This window comes from Cololabis saira, chromosome 14 (genome assembly GCF_033807715.1).
Source record: "Cololabis saira isolate AMF1-May2022 chromosome 14, fColSai1.1, whole genome shotgun sequence".
In the NCBI taxonomy this organism is placed as follows: domain Eukaryota; kingdom Metazoa; phylum Chordata; class Actinopteri; order Beloniformes; family Belonidae; genus Cololabis; species Cololabis saira.
In genome coordinates, this window is record NC_084600.1 from 14,440,616 (window position 1) to 14,463,724 (window position 23,109).

Here is a 23,109-nt window from a genome sequence, read left to right on the forward strand (position 1 = left end):
AAAGTCAAATCATTTTATTTTTTTGTCCAAAAAGTGGCAGGTATTTCCTTGGACAAAAAAAGGAAAATAGGGTAAAGCGGTGAGACTCTCCTACCGGGGAGGAATAAAAATCTTTCTTAAATCGGCACATTGCAAGTTTGAGTATCATGATTTAAACGTGATCTGTGATCATGATTTGAGCAGCTAGTCTCTTCTCTTTAATTTCATTTCATTTCATTTCATTTTATTTATTCCATTCATGGTATATCTTCTTAACAATGTTGTACAAAATTCCAAGAAGTACACATTACACCATGAAAGAAAAGGAGCAGGAAGAAGAAAACTTATGATACCTGCCCCTCTCTGTTAATACAATTACATTGACTTGCTGAACACCAATCTATCTATGCATATATAAACAAGAAAACAAACAAAAATACCACTCTTCTATTTTTTTTCTCTTTCTCCTTCTTCTTTTTTGTAGGCACTTGAATTTCATAAAATTTGACTTGAAGCCCAAACTGTGACGGCATCATCGCAGCCTTTTTTACGCCAAGCTAGATCAGTGTCACGCTTGCTCAACTCCCCTGCCCTGCTCTATGGCAAAATAAGGAAAGAAAAAAGAAAAAAAAAAAAAATAACTGAAAAAACACTGAAACAACTGCAGCGAGTCTCAATGAAACTCGGAGATGAGTCATGTGTGGGGCCATCCCGGGGTTTGTCTCCAAGCCTCTGGAGGATTCCTGACGGGTTCCTGGGAGTGGGCGGCGGCAGCAGGGATTGAAAGGGGCAGCACAAGGGTCATGTCTTAACAGGTCACCGCACTCGGTAGCATAAGCCTCATCCACGGGCAAACGGAGGTCAAACCGAGGCCAAGGTTTCACACGGCAACAGGCTCCAGTGCAGAACTTTTCCTACTCAAAACAAATTGCTCTTTCCTCTCCCCTCCTCTGCTCCCAATAGTTGCTCTCCCTGATCTTATCTTTCTGCAGGGGTAACCGTGGCCCAGCAGGGGCTATGGTGTGTGAGAGAGAGAGAGAGCTGCTCCCGTTGGCTATCTCCCCGCAATCTTAACACACACACTTCCTCCATCACCATTTAACAAGATGCGACTTGCACCGAGGCCTGTAGGTCTGTGGGTGGGCATGTAGTTTATGTATGTGTCAGAAATGGGAGTATATATATATATATGACGTCAGGAACCTCTGGATGTGATTTTGCTGCATTATGACATGTTGAATTGTAAAACGATGTTCTCCTCACATCGTTTTCTAATCCTGTTTTGTCAAGATCCCACATGCATCTTCAAGTTAAACCATGTAAATGTAATATTTGTTGAGATGAACCGTAAGAACATTTGGATCATTTTAACCTTGGGCATGAATGACAATCTCTTTTATTAATGTGTCAGTTAACTTGCCAAACGAGCCGAGCATCAAACAGATTTGGATCCAGAAGTTTTAGGAACGGTACCAATCAGGTCTTATCTCACCTTTATGTTAAATTTATGTAAAAAACAAAAGACTGGGATGGCGAGTGAGTTAATTATTATTGTTATTATTATTTTTATGATTATCTTTGCTAACAGGATTTAGTTCTGAGCCCTAAAGAGGATTTAGCTTTAGCCGACTAGCTGAGTATGCTTGTGGAGTTGGACAAGCCCCTGAAATGAACTCCACTTTTTATGACCGGACCGAAATATGTTCATAGACATGTGCGTCTAAATTTCTTTTTCTATTATTTTCTTCTTCTTTTTTTCCTGTTAAGAGCATCTGCTGTTTTGCAACAGTCGTGGGCCGTCCTTGGATCAGTATCTGGAGGTGGAGGGGCACAATGGGCCTGTGTGGGAGGAGCATTACTTTAACAGCACCAACAAGAAAATGCAATAGAATAGAATAAAATACATGAAACATTAGAGTCCGTCTCCAATAGTATGTGAACAGCCTTTCGATCAAAATGCATGCAGAGTGGCGTCCAAACCTTTGACGGATAACCCATGTCCTGCTTCTAAAGGCTCCATAGGACCAATCCCTGCCTTTTTCTCCTTATCCCTCCTTGCTGCTCCCAGAAAAAGGGGAGACAGCTCTCCGGTATGATGGAGCTAAGCAGCTCCCTAACAACAGCATACCTGCACATCATCACACTGATACTGCTCAACAGCACTCCTGCCCTTTCACACGCATGACAGTTTATCTTTTTTGACATAATGGCTTTAAATTGCCATTAGGTTATGCTGTTTACATCTGTCTGCTTTTGTGCCAACAAAGTGGTCATGGGTCTGTGTGCGCGGCGCGGGGGCGGGGGCGGAGGGGGTGGAGGGGGGTATACTGCTTGCTTTTAAGGCTCATCTGCAGTTTTAACTCTCAAAGGTGAAGCGAGGGCCAGAGGTAGAGGGAGACAAAAATGAAAGAGAGGATAAATGGAAAGAGTGGAAAGCAGGGAGGAGGGAAGGAAGAGGGAGGACAGAAGGTAAAAAAAAAAAGTAAGACGGGGGATTTGAGAGTAAAAATATAGTCCTCTTCATGGGATGACAGAAAACAGCCCCACCTGCCGATACTCCCCTTAATAAGGCATCTGCTTTCCTCAGCAGCCCCGCGCAGTGTTGTGTGTTGCAACAAAACAAAATGCAGGCTGTGATTGCTGAGATAAAAAAAAAAACGTTCTCATGCAGCTGCAGTGAGGCCAAGAAGACTGTGAGACTTCTCTTGGTACCTACGGCCTGCTCGGTGCTGACAGCCCTGATGCTGTCCATGCGTGCGCCGTACGTGTCAGCGTGAGTTCAAGAGTGTGAATGACCAGCTAAAGATGAGAAGCATGTGACGAGGCTCTGAGGACCGGTGTGTCGGTGTGTGGGCCGGCGTAGCACCCAGAAGGAGGGGAGTCTTGACACAAACCAGCACCAGCGACATCTGCAAGCCCCGAGGAAAAAGGACTGTTATTTTCAAGGTCAGCCGTGACAAGGTGAACCGAGATCCCCAATCTGAGCGTTACGCCGCGTGACTCCGCCCCAACGACAGCTGAGACCCCGAACCGCAGGAGTCAGTCGCATTCACCAACTCATTAATGACACAGAAAAAAGGGAGGGATGGCGAGAAAATGAATTTAAGCGTTACACAAGGAAGTGATCCTGGGTGGATTCGTTTCTTTGACGTTACCACAGCACATAGCTGTCACCATGGTAACCGCAGTCTTAAGGGTAGCAACTAGAGTATGCGAGCGAGATGTGGAAGGGCGGATAGAGAGGATGAGGGACAGAAACAGGAGAGGATGCGAGTGAGAAAAAAGTGGGGGAGATAATGTGTAAGCAAAACTGTGCGAGAAAAAGGCAGAAATGAAGGAGAAATCAGGCGGAGGTGCAGAAGCTGGGGGATGGAGAGAGCCAAACGCAGAAATGCAGAGAGAGGTATCTACTGAGCAGCTGCAGCCTGGCCACTGTATCGCTCCAATAAGAGAGATGTCCATGAGTAAGCCTGTGCCAAGCCTGCTGGGAAGCACTGCAGCAGCATCTCGGAGAGGGAGAAATGACAAAAACCAGCACTGAGCATGCTCCACTGTCAAGGCCACGCAGAAAATGAAATTTCAGCTTTTTAGCCTCTCGGTTTGTTCACTCATTCAGCTCTATTCCAGTCTCCATCCGCCACAAACGCCCCCCTCTCACGCCACTCCGGCTTCACATGCGGCCCCCACACCGGACGTAGTTTTGATTGATGTGTCTGATAAGTGATTGATCTGATCGGGAGAGGCATCTCTCCCACTTATGGCCACATCCACTCGTATTGTGACAGGTTTGATTGGGGCTGAGAGGAACAAGAGATGAGCATAGCAACTCATCAGCCAATGGGGCATGATTCTGCAAACAACAGGATACTGTAGCATCACAGCAGCCTTGCACACACACACACACACACACACACACACACACACACACACACACACACACACGTACACACACACACACATGCACACATGCACACGTGCAGCCCTGCAACCAGATGTGATGTCGGTGTCTCCCAACTCTCACTGACCGTTCTGCTTATCAGGACAGACACTCGAGCTGAGTGGTGAGTGACACTCATACATTCGTGTCCAACTCATAATTAAAGCCGTGTTAAGTGGTTTTTTTTCTTTTTCTCCTCTTTTTCTTTTCTTTTTGGCTCTTGTGCATGTTCCACAGGCTGGCAGGCAGACTCGCACCCACACTGAGATGTAGTTTTGTGTGCCTTTCCCTGCTTCACGACTGAAAACCGATGCCTATCTTTGTGCATCAGTCGTGGTTATGTGATGAGGTTTGTGGTCATGGTGCGGTTGGTTTTGTGTTTGCTCTGAATACACTGAGCTTGTGGATGTTGGTAAGTATTAAAGTGTAGCTGAAAAGAAGTAGAAGAAATATCCATTTTCAGCTGTCACTTAACTTCCTGAGTGAAACGACATGTGATCACACCTGAGATGAAAACCAGCAGGGACGGCTGCACATGCGGTATATTTATACTACACTATATTTGGACAATACGAGCTCATTTTTAAGATGTTAAAATAGAAAAACCTTTAATAACAGATGCTGAGAGGATGACTTTGATCCTCTTAAACAAAAATCCACTTTATCTTCTTAAGGCTGTTTGTTTGATTGGATCTCTGTCTCCTTTTACGCTGTAATTTTCCTCCTTTTGAACATATTTATTTTGAGTCGGTCTTTCTGTCTGTCTCTCTGCCTGTCTCCCTTCCCTCTCTGTCTGAAGAAGAGATAAAGAGGTCCGTATGACTGGGATCAGATTGACTTGAGTATAGAGGCTGGAAGCAGATCTCCTCCACCTCTTCATTCTGCTCTCTCTCTCTCTCTCTCTCTCTCTCTCTCTCTCTCTCTCTCTCTCCTGCTCTCGCCCAGATGAATAGACAAACAGTCTCCCACATGCTCTCACAGTTTATCAAACACACACCCACATAGGACCAGGTCTTCATGCAAACACATATGTGAACTCTCACCAGAGAGAACAACACACACTCAATCTAAGTGTCCTCAGGCGGACAAAGTATACACTGTCACACTCAAACACAAACACATCCCGCCAAACACGCACACAGCCATGCAAACACGCAGGTGCATCCACATGTAAATACTGCAGAGGAAGCATATGAGCTGCTGATACATTCAAAACGGACCCTTTTTTCCACTCGTAGTGTAGTAAATATAAACTACTAAACTACTTGCCTGTGTGACACCCAGCTTGATTTACAAAAGGGACTTTCGAGACATGAATCACGGCATAACAAATAGGCCGCGCGCATATCACTCAGAGCAAAGTTTTCCAGCATCTTTTATTACATATTGACGATGTGAAATCAACACTAAGGATATGGCGTTTTTTATTTTCTACTCTTGACCTTATAAAGGTTTCCTATAACTTTGATAGTTTTTGCAAGACGCCACCTTCTTCTCCACTGGAAGTCGACTAAGGCTCCTTCTAGTACCCAGTGGCTCAACGACACCATGTTTTTTCTGAAGCTGGAAAAGATTAAATATTCACTGAAGGGTAGTTGCAACAAATTTTATAATAAGTGGCTTCCCTTTCTTACATTCTTCCACTCTCTCCAGTCCCTATCCCCCCCTCCCTCTCTTCTCTCATTCCTCTCTTTCTTCCTCCTTTTTATTTATCTTTTTATTTACTTTTCTTTTGTTTTTGGGTTTTCTTTTTTTTTGTTTTTTTTTTTTTTTTCTTTGGGTTTTTTTTGTTTTCTTTTTTCTCCCCCTTTTTATTCATCTATTTTTTAATTCATACTGTTTAGCTTTAATACTTAAATATTACTTATATATAAGAATATAATAATTTTCATGTATTTGTCATTATTTTGTGTGGATTTTTTGTTCTGTCCTTAATCCAAAAAAAAAAAAAAAGGAGGTAGACTGTATATCTTTTTTTGTTTATTCCTGTTCAACTGTGCCTTACCCCCTAATAAAAATATCAAAACAAAAAAAACTTTGATAGTTTTTGGAGCGAATGTGTGACTAAAAAAAACGGTGGAATTAAATATTAATAACATTTAATTCAAACTAATGTTGCTTTGTTTTAAGTAAATCTATCAATCAGCTTTTCCTACACAGTGTAAAATAGAGAAAAGTGCATTTTTACACGAAAGAAAACACGAGGGGTTTGAGCTCTTATCAGCAAACCCCCGTCTTCAAAAAAAAACATACAAGCATCCGCTTTCTGCTTTGCATTCTTCGCATCGAATCAAATTCCTTTTGCACTCTGCACTTGTCCTTTATCTACAGAATGTGCTTTTAGAGCAACACAAACATGTCAGGATGAGGACACAGTGAGGAGTTTCACACAGAGCGAAAAGCTCTGCTCAAATCATTTGCATTTCTGCTTGTGCCTCTCCTGGCGGGAGCTCGTGCTTATCAAAAGTATGTCTTATCTCTTTGTTTGTTTTCCACCAACTTAGGCTTTTCCTGAAAAACAGGCGACTACGCATGTCTAAGCTTAGATCATCCTTTGGCGGCACAAGCCCACACATCAAGGCTCGAATTGAGTGAGCTTGATAAGTGGGCAAGAAAGTGGTCCCAATTTGCCAGGACGGCCTCACGTGGTGCTCTGGGAAGCCAGACATGGCTGACAGGAAGCCAGCGCCACGCTTGGGTCATCTCAAAAGGACAAGATGACTGCACAGGCACACAGACAAAGAAAAAAAAACAGTTACAGTAACTCCGTTGCCAAACTTGACAGCACCGCAACTAAGAAAGAGGTCAAAGCTAGCTCTTGGAGGCTTAGTGATGCAGGTGCAGAACAAAGGCTTTAGCCCAAAATCTAACGATTGAATTTCAGCCAGAACACAATTAATCTCGCTCAAAAAGAGTTAAGCATTAATATTATCCTACTAAACCACGTTTCTGTGGAAACTAATGAATCACTCAGACATGTGAGCGTGGCCGAGGGTCATGTTGCATAAACCAAGATCAAACGGTTCGCTGGTAATTTCATCAAAATGACCCTGCAGAAGTTTGAAAATGTGCAACAACAAAAAAAAAACAGAGAGAAAGTGACCATCGTGTGTTGTTTTCGCCTACTGTTGCTTCCTGGTAATTTCAGGAAAGCTTTGTGAGTGCAATGTCATGGAGACGAGGAGAGAATGAGGAGAAACATGCCTAGACAGTGTGAAGCAAAAGTACACATCCCAACAGATGCGATGGAGCAAAAGCGGAAACAGGACTTACACTACAGGGACCTTCTGGAACAACGATCCTACTGGCGTCTGCAAGTATGACAGACCTCGGTGAGGAATGCTGCTGTCTCATTTAGGGTAAAACACCCCTGGAGTTACGGGGTATCGCTATCACAAGGTACTTTTATTCCTCTTTTGTCTACATTTGCTGCAGAGAGGTGATGGTTATTGTGCCGGTCTGTGGGCCAGCTGGGACACATCTCAGTTCACCCCACGCATGAACGCGTGCACCCACGCACACACACACACACACATGCATGCATGCACATACTCAGGCTTGCTGTACGCTGCTCGCTATCTTTCAACAACAAGCTGAGCAGGGACCAGACGGAAAGAGGTCCTATTTGTGCAGGAAGATAAATACACTTCTGCACCCAGTCCTGTCCCCTCCAGATTAGAGCAACACAATAATGAGCGGGAGCAGTGGTGGAAGGTCAGAAGAAAGCAAGGCTAAAGGACAGAGGAACAGCCTGCTAACAAAACATACCTCTGCACACATCGCACATGTAGGAGCCATCGCAGACAGTCATGCACGACTTTAGTTGTTATCTTTAGCTCTTTCTCTTTAGTCATTTTCCACAAACGTAGGTTTATTTTTTAACCCATGTCGTGCCGTAATTTAACTATTCAAATGAGGCCGTTTCGAAGGGAAGCTAGTTCCCTTCCACGTATGAATGCATCCCTTTGAGGATCTACTGCTTTTTTTTTTTTTTTTTTTTCCACAGGGTCCACTTGGGAAAAGCCCCAGTATTTACAGACATACGTTGTGACGGCGAACAGAAACTCGGAGAGGGCAGAGCAGTTGCCGTGAGTGGGTGTCAAGTTTCCATTCATCTCATAGTGGGATGATAGTACGGTTAAACGCGGCTAAAGATCCACATTGCGTAGAAAGTAGTGAGGAATGCCCGTGCCGAGCTGTCGACGAGCTCTGCCTCACAGAAGTGAGTCAGCTGTGGCATAATCTTGTATCAGCTCCTCCTCTCACTTACATTTAATCAGACCACAGAAGAAGGAGCTTTCTTCTCTGAACCCACGTTTTTTTCCAGGGTTTTTTTTTGTTTGTTTGTTGTTGTTTTTTTAAACTTCTCTGTCAAAGTAGGAGACCCGTGTTGCGGAAAATGTGATCTTGTCCTGGTCCACTTCCAAACACTGCTAACAAGCCATTCCATTCTGTGTAAAGTCTTTTCATGTTAAGACACACATCAATCCACACCTACAACATACCTGAGGAAACAAACCTTCTCTCAGGATATGCTCTGTGTGTGTGGGGCGAACATGGCCGGACACGTCCCTTAAACACACCGGGAGGCGCCCGGCAGGAGTGCCGGCAGCCCACTTCGACACGCTGCACACAAACACAGTTGCCCTTCCCATGGTCCTTTTGTTCCCTGCTGTTCTGCTGAGGTTCCTGTAATGGACACTGTCAGCTTTTCTACGGACATTTAGAACCGACAGTTTCATTACACTTGAGGATGAGCACCAACTGCAGGGTTTGGTTGTTCCCTGGGAGCTGCAATCGAATCCTTCCACCAGAGCGGGGCCGGTTTCCGACGCCGGCCCTCTTACAGGCGACTGATGTGGGGATTGCAGCTCTGCAGCTCAGAATTACAGAATTAAATCTTCTTTGCAGAAATTCAGACAATTACACACAAGCACTAGTGTGCCACCGAGCTGACTTGGGAAGGGCGGGGGGGGGACTAACAAAGCTTTGATTTCTTATAGGGCTGGGCGGTATGGACAAAAAAATGTATCACGATAATTTCTGGCATTTATCCCGATAACGATAAAAATGACGATAAAAAAATACTCCACCTTTGTAACTATAAATCTACTGTATCTCGCTCTCAGATCCGCCATGTTTGTTACACAAAAACGTATCAACGGGAATTTATCTTTCTTTCTTTCTTTCTTTCTTTCTTTCTTTCTTTCTTTCTTTCTTTCTTTCTTTCTTTCTTTCTTTCTTTCTTTCTTTCTTTCTTTCTTTCTTTCTTTCTTTCTTTCTTTCTTTCTTTCTTTCTTTCATGCTCATTTCGCTCATTTCCTTCCTTCCTCTTTCCCTTCCTTTCCTCCTGCTCTCTCCTTCCTTCTTCCCTTCCTCTTTTCTCCCTTCCTTCCTCCTTTCCTTCTTTTTTCCCTTCCTTCCCTCCTTCCTTCCTTCCTTCCTTCCTTCCTTCCTTCCTTCCTTCCTTCCTTCCTTCCTTCCTTCCTTCCTTCCTTCCTTCCTTCTTTTTTCCCTTCCTTCCTTCCTTCCTTCCTTCCTTCCTTCCTTCCTTCCTTCCTTCCTTCCTTCCTTCCTTCCTTCTTTCCTCCTGCTCTCCCCTTCCTTCTTTCCTTGTTTTCTCCCTCCCTTCTTTCCTTGTTTCCTTCCTTCCTTCCTTCCTTCCTTCCTTCCTTCCTTCCTTCCTTCCTTCCTTCCTTCCTTCCTTCCTTCCTTCCTTCCTTCCTTCCTTCCTTCCTTCCTTCCTTCCTTCCCTCCTTCCCTCCTTCCTTCCTTCCTTCTTTTTTCCCTTCCTTCCTTCTTTCCTCCTGCTCTCCCCTTCCTTCTTTCCTTGTTTTCTCCCTCCCTTCTTTCCTTGTTTTCTCCATCCCTTCCTTCCTTCCTTGTTTTCTCCCTTCCTTCTTTCCTTCCTTCCTTCCTTCCTTCCTTCCTTCCTTCCTTCCTTCCTTCCTTCCTTCCTTCCTTCCTTCCTTCCTTCCTTCCTTCCTTCCTTCCATAAATCAGCTTTACACAAAAACATCATCAACAGGAATTTATCGTTTTTACCGCGAGATGACAAATTCTTATCGTGAGGAATTTTTTTGACGGTTTATCGTGAACGGTAAAATATCGCCCATTCCTAATTTCTTATGAAACGTTCTATACTGAACCCAGAAAACATAAACAAACAGTTGCTCATTACATCTAACCGACACAGCGTGCTCAAAGACCACAAGAAGACTCAAATGGGTGTTTAATGAGAGCTAAACACTAACCTGGGGCTCGTACTGAATGAATGCCAGTGAGAGTCTACAGCAAAAGGTTATCTCCTGTATTATCCCTCAGTATCATGTTACTTCCTGTGAATGTACCTGACGCCTGAGCGAGGACATGTTGCAATGAGGTGGCACCCAGAGCTACCGATGGGAAACTAACAAGCAGGTTTCGTAAACAGAGCACTAATAAATCACTCCTGTGAGCTGCACACTTCTGAAAAGCAATGCGGGCAGACACGCAGGACGGGGCCGTACTTCTAGTTAACCTGATATCCGGAGACCCGAGGGTGAAGAAGTCACAGCAACGGTAGTAATTCTGCCGTCAAACTTTGGCAGCTTTTGGTGGTATTTCAAATTTTTTGGATGATCATTTTCCCTCCAGCTTCCAGCTATAACGTATTCCTGGAACGCCATCAATTCATAGAAAGCCTAAAGGCTTCGCAAGCACTGAGTGTGAAGTGCTCTTTGAGGTTCTCTGCAGAACTTTGTATCCTGAAAACAGAAGTTCTCTCATCCACCTGCCGGCCGTCCTTTAACATCCGAGGGATGTGAACGTACTCTTTTTCCTTTTCTGATGTTTGTGACGCTAGACTGTAAATAAAGGCTAATGCTGACACGGTGCTAAGCCTGGAAAGACGAGAGCCATTTTCATCTAACTGGTTTAGTGGAAATACTGGAATCTGCTTCCCTCCACAGCGCACGCCGTCTCTCAGATCTGCAGGCCAAAAACATGGAAATGTGCTGCCTGCCAGCGTTACCCTCCCTCCTTGGACAGAGTAACAGTAGATTACTTCAACAACATGCCAGAACCAGAACCTCAACTTTATTATGCGTGATCTTGACACTCCTGAACACAGGTCTTGGGTTAGAGGCAGTTCTGCTGATCATAAAACACATCAATTAAAAGGTAACTCTGACGCTGCATCTGGGAGAAGGAAAAAACAGCAGAATTGGGGAGAAAGGATTTTCCACGGCACAGTAACCCAATATATGACCGGAGTGAGCCAAGTGAGTTAAACAGGTTTCAGATCAGTGAAAAGTGAGTTAATGAGTTATGCATTCATGCAGAGCTGGATTACCCGGGTTAATAACCGCTGTAAACGAAGCTAAGTACGCAGAAAACAGGGTTAATAGCCTTGATTTCAATTATTGGCAGCTTTTCTTATCACATAAATATTAATCGGTCTATCTATCGTTCAAATTTAGGACAAATGTTTGTATTTTCGTCCCAGCTGGCCTCATATGTAAATGTTATGAACGAGCTTTTGTTTTACCCTAATTCCCAGTTAAAATCTGACACAATTTGTGAGTTTAAGCAGTTAATTTTCGTCGACAACCTTTCCTGCAGTGCTCAGAAGGAAAGTTTTAAATATTTAATTACATGCACCGGCTGCAGCCTGTGAAGGGAGAGTATTGCAGCCCAAGATAGCTGCAAATTACTGAATGATTCAAAAGGCTGGGTAAACTTAAACTGCCTCCACAAAGCTGTGGGATACAAGTCATATACTGTCGAGAAAGGCTGATGTAAACGCATTAAACGGTGATATCAGGCGGCAAAACATGAATACACGACATTATGAAAGCGAGTTCACGTCTCGTGTTTGATGTTTCTCATTCTCTGGAGCGTCTGTGTTCTCAGCGGCACTGCAGTGTGAGGTTCAGCTCACTGCTAACAGCTAAACTGTCCTGTTTCAGAGGGATCCGTTGTATTTAAAAAACGACTAATTTATTGTATCTAGGGGAATCTTCAGCATGTGACAGATGTGTTTCCCTGCAGAGAGAGTCGGAGCTGGCTCTCTCTCTCTCTTTTGTACAGTCTCACACAAGACAACTGTCTTCTCTCGGGAGACGCCACAACAGTTAGTTCAGTCCAGAGAACACATGCGCTTCGAGCTGACTGCTGCATTAACAGCATACGCTCACTGTAACACTAGAAAAGTTGGCTTCCCTCTGCGGACAAGCCCAGGTCCAAATGGCAGCCTGGCCTCCACAGTTGTCGTGCCGGGCATGTCTTCCGGACCGTGCACTGACTGGGGGCTTTTCAACTGCTTTTGACACAGTTCCAGCTGCAGGGGCCGCGGCTCTAACAACTGCTGGGACATTCCTAACGGACTCATCCCTTTCAACTTTTGGGAGTTTCTGCTGCTCCCGGATCCTGATCATATACTGCCTCATTGTGGTGAACCTAACATTCTTCAATGGGTTTCACAAAATTACTAAAAGTGCAAAAAGCAGAGGGATGAGGTCTGACCTATCAAAACACACTGGAGTGAATATCAAACAATTTGGGATTTTATCTTAAATTAAGAGAGGAGTTTGTTAATTATAAACAAATCCTACATGCTTCAATAAGCTGTTTTACAGTTATGAAAGCTAATAGAAAGAGACACAGTCAACAAAACTACCATTATCTTAATAGTTGATTATATACACAGGTCCAATGTCTTGTCGTTATATTGTGCCATCTCTTTAAATTATCATAAAAAAGCACTTAACTGTTTCTAATGGTACTTTTCTTATCATTTAAAGGTAAGGACAAACTTTAGAAGTAGATGTGTTTCTCTTAAAGGGGTAAACTTGTGGAATAGTCTCTGTAATGAGCTAAAAATGTGTAGTTCTCTCTGCAAATTCAAAAAAATGTTTAAACTTAGGGCAATTGATAAATATAAACTATGACCATGAGCAGCTTCTCCTGTAAATCCTCTATATCACATGATTTTGTTGTAATTGATCTGTGTAATACTTTTTATTTTGATTTGTTGTGATGTGTTGTGTCTTGTAAAAAAGGGTAGGCATCATATAAGCTACGGCTTCAGTCTACACCTTTTTTGGTTCATTTATTTATATATGCAGCTTTACTGTTGTGCATGTTTTGATTTACTAATGGACCAAAATAAAACTTATTTATTATTATTATTATTATTATTATTATTATTTACAGTACAGACCAAAAGTTTGGACACCTTCTCGTTCAAACAAATGGGGAAGTGTATCCAAACTTTTGGTCTGTACTGTATATAAAAGAAAAGCATATTTTCCACCCAGACCGGATGGTTTCAGCCTGCACTCACACACCAATAATATCACAGCCTGAGTGTATAATACGTATAAGATGAGACAGACAGCAACCCGGTCACAGACAAGGATAGAAGTCTGGTTTAAATAAGCTCACCGTCCGAAAGCATACGATTTCAAGCAGGAGATTATGGGAGATGATCTTTTTTTTTTTTTAGATTAGGTCGCAACTGTAAACCTAATCTGCACTTCCACCGCCAACTGACCCGGTGCTCAACTGTGTCCTTTCAGCCAGCTGCCTGCGAGCTGCAGGGCTCCAGCGCAGCAGTCACCACGCTTGGATCAGAGCTTTCACAAACATTTGTATTCCCGTCTGAACAACAACGCTGATTCTCCTGTCACACACCTGTGTGCTGAGTTGTTGCACTGTAAAGACAACAGGTGATCAGCTCTTATGTTGCAGGAGAATCACGATAATGAGCTAAATGACTCTTCATAAACATATCTGCTGACCTCGATGAAAACAAAGATAAAATAATACTTATTCATACATAAAAACACTAAATTATCTATATCTTCATGTTTTTGTGATGCCATTTTGCAGCCTACAACTCCCTTCAAACCTATGTTTTTCATTTCATTTCATTTTTATTTATTCCATATCATGGAAATAGTTCACATATGTTCCATTCCATGATGGAAAAGGGGCAAGAAGAAGAAAGCCTTATATACCAAGCCCCTTTCTCAAAAAAAATAAAACAATTCATATGAAGATGGTCTGTCCGTCTGTTCAACAATCACTACTTATATAATACCAAAAAAAAGAAATAATGAAAAAACAAAACAAAAAAATAAGAAAACATACACACTAACTCACCAACAATATAAAAACAAAAACAACAAAATATATTGTACCCGTTAAATTCATATTGTCTAATTGTGTGGTCTTTATACAATTTCTTGAACTGGTGAATATTTTTACAATCCTTTAAATCAGTTGTTAAGGAGTTCCATAATTTTACACCACATACTGAAATACACATTTGTTTTAAAGTGGTGCGTGCAAACGGATGTTTAAAATCAAATTTCCTCCTATGGTTATGTTAAAACATCTTAACTGGTTAAAAAGTCTCATTATAAGCAGTTTGCCTGTGATTATTTTCATGTACAATGAAAGGTCTCGACCTGCACGTTCCTGTGCACTTGTTGCCTTACAGTAGCTCTGATCCAGCTGCTCGGAGAGTTAAGCCTATTGTTTCCCAGGAGCCCAGACACAATTCTGTACTACAACATTTAAATGAGCAACCATCTGCAGCGATGTTTTGATGTGTGTGCACTCAAAAAGGTATGATAGTAGTCATTCAGAACCATGCAAAGAACCCGACTCAGTGGTTAGACGGCTCAGCCGGAGATAAAGCGCGTGAGAACAACCAGCTCCGTGTTTGAACCGACTTCATGTAGCATTTTCAAAGCTTTCCTCGCGTCACAAACAGCAGTTCAGCACATCAGATGGAGTAGGACATGTTTTGTTTGGATAATAAGAGTAATCACGGTCCAATCTTCTGGTTTTTTTGGACTTACTGTAGTGCACAATAAACTCAACTTTGATCTGACGCTCTTATTACTGCCAGTTTTCCAGGACAGTAATCCCAATAATCTCCACGTGAACTTCTCCACCTCAGTCTGACTTTCAAACCAACGAAAGGAAGGTCAATTCATAATAAAAAAAAAAAATCTTATTTAGAAAACACTAATAAATGTTAATCTTGCAGACTTCCCTCTACATTTATGGATTATTATGGGATGTTGTCTCCCACAGGCGCTGGTGATCTCAGCTGTGACGTTATCCACTGACAGCTGAACTCACATACCGCATGATGGCTTACTTTTGAGGATATTTGGTTCTTTCTCTGCAAACCTCACTTTCCTCCTACTTGTACTTGTTAAAGATAATTCAAGTCTTTATGAAACCATCTGTGTGTGTGTTTAAATGTGTTTAACTACACACTGAAAACCAAACGTAAGGAAAATTGGGGAAGTTCCTCTGGCAGCATTATCGGTGTTCTCCTTAAATCTGCTCATTTGCTGGAAGGCGTGGATTTGCCAACATCCCTCCAAAGTCACACACGGGAAAATATCTAAGAAATACGTACACGTTTGACAACCTTCAACATGCTACTCTGACAATTTTACTTCAGCAAACATTTCAAGTTGTATTTTTAAATGAAAGCCTGGAAATCTATAAAGGTCGGGAATAAAAATAAATAAATAAGGATTTGAAGTCTAATTAAGAGAATATGGTCAGGAATGACATTTGTGATATAAACTGGTGTAATATAAACCCATTTAAATAAATACAGAGGAGACCGAAGTTAAAGAGGGAAAAGTTATTCAAATTCTGCGCTGATGTTTTATTCATCTGACTCCAACAATTGTGCACCATTATTAGGTTTACGCGATGACTGAATCAGCAGAGACCGTGGTGAGCAGTAAAGCTCCCACTTGTGCATTGCTGCAACAAAGCTCATGTGTGGCACACATGTCTCAGCAAAGTGGTGACTGCTTCTGCTGCAAATTCTCTTTCATCTCCATATAGTTAATCCAGTTATCTTAAGAAAATGATTTCATCTTAAACAAGTTTGCAATACTCGGGTTTAAATGCTCAACAATAAGTTTCAAACATGCCTGTTTATGTTTAAGTTCATTCATTTCAAACAAGACATTCCAGGCACTTTTCATATTTTTTTTCTGTTATCATCAGATATTCATTCTTATTCAGTTAGAGGTGGGAAGAACTTTCATTTATCTCTTTGTCGTACCTGCAGTCACCAATCCTTTATCAAATTCCATGGCCCTCAACTCTGGAACTGTTTAGATAAATCTCTTAAGTTAGTGTCATCCTTAAAAATGTTTAGGACCAACTTAATGGGGTATCTTTTATCTTTTATATAGACAAAATTAACAGGCTATTCGTACTAAAATGAAATTGCCATTTCATAGATATTTTTGTTTTGGTGTTTATTGTATTTTTTTTTGTTTCTTTTACCTTTTCTTTTCCTTTCTATTCTTTTTCTATTGATTGATTTGTTTTGGTGATTTTGTATTGAGGGGGAGGATTTTTTATAAACCCTTCTTTTCCTCTCCTGCACAAATTATTTGTCCTTGTATGATAAAAAAAACTTTACTGTTGTCATTGTGCAAATAAATAAATAAATAAATAAAATAAAATAACAAGTGTAAAAAGTTAACGTGGGGTGAACACCGGTCAAAAACAGCCCTTGCTGAAGGCTTTAAAGTTCAGGGCCGGAGGGATTCAGAGCACACTTACTTCCTCCAGTAACCTCTGCAACGGCAGTAATGTGCAAACAGATATCAATAAACGCCACATCTGCCGCGACAAGCGGCTTGTCACTGTTGAATTCTCAATTTTGAGGATGCAGGAAGAGCCAGAGCCAATAAGATCACACCGTCATAATAACAGTCTGTAAGATTCTGGCTTTGAAAATGTGGAGTAAAAGTCATGAGTGATTGCAAGAAAGTGCCTAATGGACAGGAAAATGAGCAGCGAATTACTGAAAACAGCCATGGCTCCTTTCTCCACAAGTTCACATTGGACGATCTTGCCAGTGGAAAGTATAGCATTCAGAGGTCTGGCAGAGGAGGAGCTCTACATAAATGACCTAGTAAACAAAGAAAACAACCCCTGAAACATGCAGCCTCACCGCGCCTGGACCCAAGCTTTCACTGGCCGCTGAAATAATTCTACTTAAACACACATCCTGTAACACAAGGCAATAATTTTCGTAGTTTAATACAGCAAATGAGCACTTTGTCACCTAATTTGCTTAATGGCTCTTGAGTGTGCTTCGAGGGTATAATGACCAATCAGCAGATGCATGTTGATTAATGCTGCTGCCAGATAAACTCGTGGGGAGGGAGCAGAACGGCGTAGCCATAAGCTGCTGTCATTCATGTTCTATGTCTAGCTCTTCTAAGCAACTCTCCCATCTTCACAGAAAGATTTGTGGCTCGGGGCAAACATCTGCCCGTCTACCACCTCAATGCAGCAGCTGCGACCTGCATACACTGGAACTTCCCAGTGACCGGTTGCTAAGACGGGGAGTGTGGATCCACAACAGCCTCGCCACACTAATCCACCTCAGAAAACAAATGGTCCATACGAGCAACAAATAAATAACCACTTAAGTGATGAGGATTTAGCCGTTTGTTAATTACAAATGTGGAGGCAGTTGCTTCACGGTGAAACACTCTTCAGCTCGGAGCAACCACTGCATGTGCACAAGTGTTGCACGGATTTGTAATGTGTTTTGGAGTTTCGAGGCTCCCACCGGTCTGAACACACCCACACACATGCACACACCAAATGCAATTATGTAGGTCTCCTCCACACGGTCGATGAAAGGCAGAATGCTAGCAGTCCTACCTACTACCATGTCTTTCTTTCTAGAAGCTCTGGATGTAGAGTAAACTAGGGAGGGGTACAAATACTGCCATCATGCTAAATAATCATAGCTAAAATGCAGATGTGATGCACTTCAAATTGCAGTCGAAAGTAGAGCAATGCCAGAAAATAAGCGCTCTGATTGGGTGGAAGTCATTTTTATGTTCCGGTAATGTAATCTTGAAAATTTCAAAATAATTTTTAATTAAATTTTCTGTAAACTACATGATAAAAGTTATCTTCCATCTACTCCCTATACCTGCTACGCATCATTTAGGGTCACAGTATCTCACCTAACAGTGGCCGAGAGGGACGTGCACAGAGAGACAACCACTGACCTGCAAATACAGTAAAAAGTATGCAGCACAGAAACCACAGCAGGTACTTATTGTGTGATTTGAAGTACTTTCAGCTGATATGGTCCACTGTTCTGCAGAATATTGCCCTGTGGTCTATCCATCCATTATTTACCACCTATTTTTCTAACTGCTTTGAAGCCACGATGCTAACCACCAAGCCGCCTGACTGCCTTGTTGTACAAAAAATGGAATACAATAAAATAAAAAACGTCAAATGTATGATTATGTGAAAGGCAAACTTAATCTAAGATGCAACAATATTGTCACAAAGGAGCGCTGGTCTTCCAGGAAATACTTTCTATCATCTATCCATACTAGTCTTAGATGGTGACGTTTTGTACTACTTTTTTACAATACGGTTATGTAATGAGATGTGTTTGCTCCACAGACAGCTGGTATGATATCCAAATGTCACAGCTTACAATAAGCTTTTGATTACATGTGTTTCTTCTGATCAAAATAGTAAGAGCAGTATTTGTACGTGTCTTTCTTTTGTTCTACGGTGGGAATCCAGCGCTCCCAGCTGCCAGTCCTTAGAAAGAAGTTTCAGGCAGCGCTTAGGAAGTGAAAAACAACAACCGCATCACTTTGAGAGTTGTACAGTGCGCAGATTAAGTCCTGTGGCTGACACGTTGAGGAGCTTGAGTAGTTCTGCAGCATATGAACACATTTAGGTTATGTGCTAAGCTGAACTGGGATCAATATCTGGGCCCAGACAATAATCTTTAGTCAAAAATATATAGACACATATTAACGATGCATTTAAATGATGTTATGGAACCAAATATTAGTAAGAGAAGCTGTCAGCAGAACATGGCTGATGTTTATTTACATCTGAATTAACAAAAGAAGAGAGAGGTCAGTTCTGCAGAGGAGGAAACCTTTCATCTTCAACAATCAATAACATCAACTTCTTTGCTGGTTACTCATCAGGAAATAAACGGTAAACCTAGGAAGATCATTGCATCAAACAGTAGGAGCTCACTCCAGTTTGATCAAGTCTCTAACAGTCTTTTCCAAGTGAGAGGGACATTTGAGTTACTCAAGGAACCCAGGAGGTAATGAGGTCCATTTTGTGCTACTCCTCTTATGGGATGGCAAGTTTAAAAGCCAAAGTGAGCATGTCAAAATCAAGAAGAGAGATTTTGTGTCTCCTGAGTACAGGCTAAGAGGATTTAGAAAGGCGGCAGCATGGGGAACACCTGGTGTTCTTTGCCACAGACCTCTAAAGGAAGGGAGTGCAAATGTGTGCACTGTCTTTTATTTAATTAAACGATTTATTTTATTCAGGGTTTTTATTTTTATTTTTATTTTGTCACGTGGTCTGCTTTGCTTAAAACTTTCACAGTGTGGAAGAAGAGTTGCCTGGCATTTTGAAATTCTGTCACTAAGCTGCTCCGCATGGGACATTAGTTTTAGGAACAGTAGAGGAGTCGACGGATCACGTTAAATGCTGTCACTTCACAAATAAGGTGGGGGGAGGGCTCTGTCACCCTCCTCAAGACACAGAAAACAGTCGTGGGCTTTTTTACAGCTCACAAAGTGACCCATGCAAATCTGGAAAAAGATGTTACTCTAATGATTATGATACAATCAAATAATACCGGTACCTATACCTCAGTGACACAACAAATGGCCGTTTTACAAATACAGAGCACCGGATTCGATTTGAAGTCACAAATAAAAAAGAGTTGTATGTATTAAGACCCATCTGAAACTATGTTGACATGTTTATGTACAAGAAGAAAGCCCTAAAGTGCCAGGGGATGAAGTTTATGATTTGTTATTTCAGCAACAACATCCATCCAAACCAGAAAAAGCATAACAACACACCCCTATATGTGAAGATGTATACACAAACTGGAGGGCTTAAACATCTATTCCCTATAACCAAAATGAGGGGGCATAAGGCCTTAGAGCTCGGCCTGAACCTAAATATAGCCTGGGCACAAATATACATAGGGGAGAGTGATATTCATCACGTGATCTCGACACAGGCCGCTGTCCCTGGTGCTGAAATTGCATGAAAGTATATGTTTGGTGACCAGAAAAGGGAAAAAGAAAAAGCAATACAAATTCTGACGAAAACAAATGAATCTTTAGATAATGTCAATATAAAAGTTAGATTTAAAAACAGCTAAAACGTTGAAAGTCAGCCTTTTTTGCTGGATGGAGATAGTTCGACACACATAAAACTGCAATTCCTCAAAAGCAACAGTGCGAGGCGCATGCCTAAGGTAATGCAGTTCAGTGAGAGAGAATGAGAGCGAGAAAGAGAGTTTGATTGATCATGTGAGCTATGGGAGCCTGCGAGAGTTGTCGAAAATTGCTGCATAGACGCCCCTTTGGCATCTATCTGGTAGCCAACGACTCCAAGCCATGTTGTGGCCACATAACCACATTTCACCAGAACGTCTGTTATACCAAAAGCCCTTTAAAGCCAGGGCTTGCTATACCAAGACCGTTCATTCTTCCGGGTTGGACTTCACCGGTAATCCACAATAGAGCTACATTAACTTACCGCAGTCCTCACACAAGATCTTCCCAACATCCTTTTTTAGGTTCTTTCCACTTGTGTCAAGGGGCGCAAACGATGCCTTGAAAACCAAGGGCTCGTCAGTGGGGTCCATGAAAAAGATATACTTGTGGTTTTTCTTGACTTTGGTGCACGGAGCCTCGGATCCGAATTCCCCCACGGTGACGAGCTGCTCTCGCTCCAGCCCGCCGCTGTTCAGGGGCCAAACATCCAGCACTTTGACACTCACGCGGTGCGGCTCCGCAGAGACGTTCCCAGGCGTAGACTGCACCTTCCCCTCGATCACCACGGCGGATTTGTAAGCCTGGTCCTGCAGGGAATTCAAACTCGGGGAGTAGCAGGCGAATGAGACCCCGATGAGCAGCATGGATAAATGCACTGAATCAAGCCTCATGCCGCCTGCCTTGGCTCGGGGGTCGCTGGGCGCGCTGCGGCACTGGCGCTCTGGCTGCGGGGCGATGGCGCTGGAGCTGCTGGGTGGAATGAAGAGACGGCGAGTAGGCTCCAGTAGCACGGCAGCGCGGCAGACCTTGCATAAGTGTCCATGCCATCGGGATCCGCTGCTTTTTCCTGTGATTTTCAGTGGGTAAACAGCAGCTCTGAAACGGGGGGGGTGGGGGGGTGGGGGGGACGGCGGGATCACACTGGTTTTCGAACCCAGTCACTGCTTTCTGCTAATAATAAGGCATTGTACATAGCACAGGAATCGGCGGATTCTCTTCTCCCGGAGATGCCCCCTCCAATGCTGCCTTTTGTATAGCCTTAACTGCAAGACGACGCCACTACACGCTTATCTTTGCCCCAAAATTGCAGTGGTAAGGTGCCGCTACGATGCTTTTTCTCTGTATCATCTGCAGCGGTAGGGAAAAAAGACGCAAAATGCTGCAGTGAAGCACAAGTTGGGGAGCCCGCTTGCAAAAACAGAAATATCGTTTCATTCCAAAAATATCATAATTATATGACAACGGCAGCTAATGTGCCGCCTTCCACCGCGGTCGGCTCTCTCTCCGCCTCCCCTACCATCCACACGCCGACGGAGAATAACACCGATTGCCAAGGGGGCTCCGTTGCAACAAAATCGCAAGATAGCACTCAGATATACAGTTAACCGATGGACCAGAGGGTCGATCTCCTCACTTCCAGAACCCTGCTACTGCACGTCAATCAATCCATGGTGCTGTATCTGTGGTGATCTGCTGTTACAAGAGAATAAACGGAATCCTAAATCCATGGCTCTCTCCCTCCTCAAAATCGCATCCTACTGTGGCCACGGCATTATTCCAAAAACTGAAAAAAGATGAAGCCGCATATGTAGTCCGGCGAGCACGGAGGAATCACATGGCTGCGATGAGCAGAGACTGAGACTCGTCAAGAGACTGTTTTGAATGAGTTTTGCGTCTCATCCCATTAAGTCATGTCCTGCATTCAGGTCACATTCGCTGCTCTGCCTCGAAAAAACTGACGTTGAAGAACCGCATTAAATCTATACGGCTAAATCAGCTGCATCATAGAAGTCCAGCGCGGAGAAAACCTATTTATATCACTTTAAAGGAGGAAAAAAAACTGCTGGGAGTAGATCTCCTTCTGTTTTTATTGTTATAGTTAAATATATTAAGATAATACCGTCCCTCTGTTGAGAGCAAATTAACAAAGGAGCTCAGTAGCAACACCAATCAAAGTGTGTAATTTATGCTTTGCTGTCACTGACATGTTCTACTCAATATAAAACTGTAAAGATTTGGTTTAAATGCCAGATTGAATGCGGATAAAGGATGTTAAAGTGACACCACTCACAAAGAGCGACATCTACTGACCAGTGTGTAGTTTTTACTAACATGAACACACATTGTAGTTTCTAAATTACAAATTCTGATTTCAATCAGACGCGACTTTTAAAACAGAATTACAATCCTGTGAAGACTATTCAATTAAATGTGCAGATCTTTGACTGGCAAAAGTCTAACTGTGTTAGTTAGTTAGTGCCCCACCCTGCCTAGGGCCATTCAAAGCAAAGGGCGTTTATATGTTAGATCAGGAAGCCAAAAAGTTTCATAAAAACATTTTGGAAGTACAGGAATATAAAATGCAGTTAATGAGTTTGGTGTCAGTCTTGCAGATTGTCTTGGCTGCTCTCCGTGGTGCTGAAATGTCTTTCAAGGCCATACATTAAAACCACAGGTTACTAACATGAGGCATGACAATGAAAAACACTGTTTTTCTGTAGGACTGACTTCCTCTTGACTTAATTAGTGCAGTGTATCGTTTTAACCAGCCTCCTTAACACCACTGTATAATGATATATTTAAAAAAAATGAGTGTAACAACCCTTCACAATAATGTAAAGTGACACAAAGGTCATAAAATCCATCGAAATCTTTTACATGGCCCACTTACAGCAGCAGATCCCTGCCCTTCAGAGCAGGCATGGCAGAAATGATGTCCTACCTGTTACCGTGAACAGTCAAAGCTGCAAGTCGTCGCTCCCGCCGGACGAGGGCGCTCGTTCACCATGTTGCGTGTTGACATCAGACGTGAAACGTGCAGCGTTGAACTTGTGCGTGTGTCGC

General features: G+C 42.6%; 1 protein-coding gene across 4 annotated transcripts in view; it reads right to left on the minus strand.

The window, feature by feature from the left end:
• The window catches only part of nrg2a (neuregulin 2a), a 74,388-nt gene extending 53,257 nt beyond the window's left edge, over window positions 1-21,131 (minus strand). For 3 of the 4 annotated variants that reach the window (XM_061739806.1, XM_061739804.1, XM_061739805.1), the window contains exon 1: window positions 20,528-21,131. In XM_061739806.1, the coding sequence (XP_061595790.1) occupies window positions 20,528-20,936 (409 nt within the window). In that variant the 5' untranslated portion in view covers window positions 20,937-21,131. The remainder of the gene's footprint in view (window positions 1-20,527) is intronic. The other variant, XM_061739802.1, reaches the window with a different exon arrangement.
• Window positions 21,132-23,109: the final 1,978 nt, after the last annotated feature.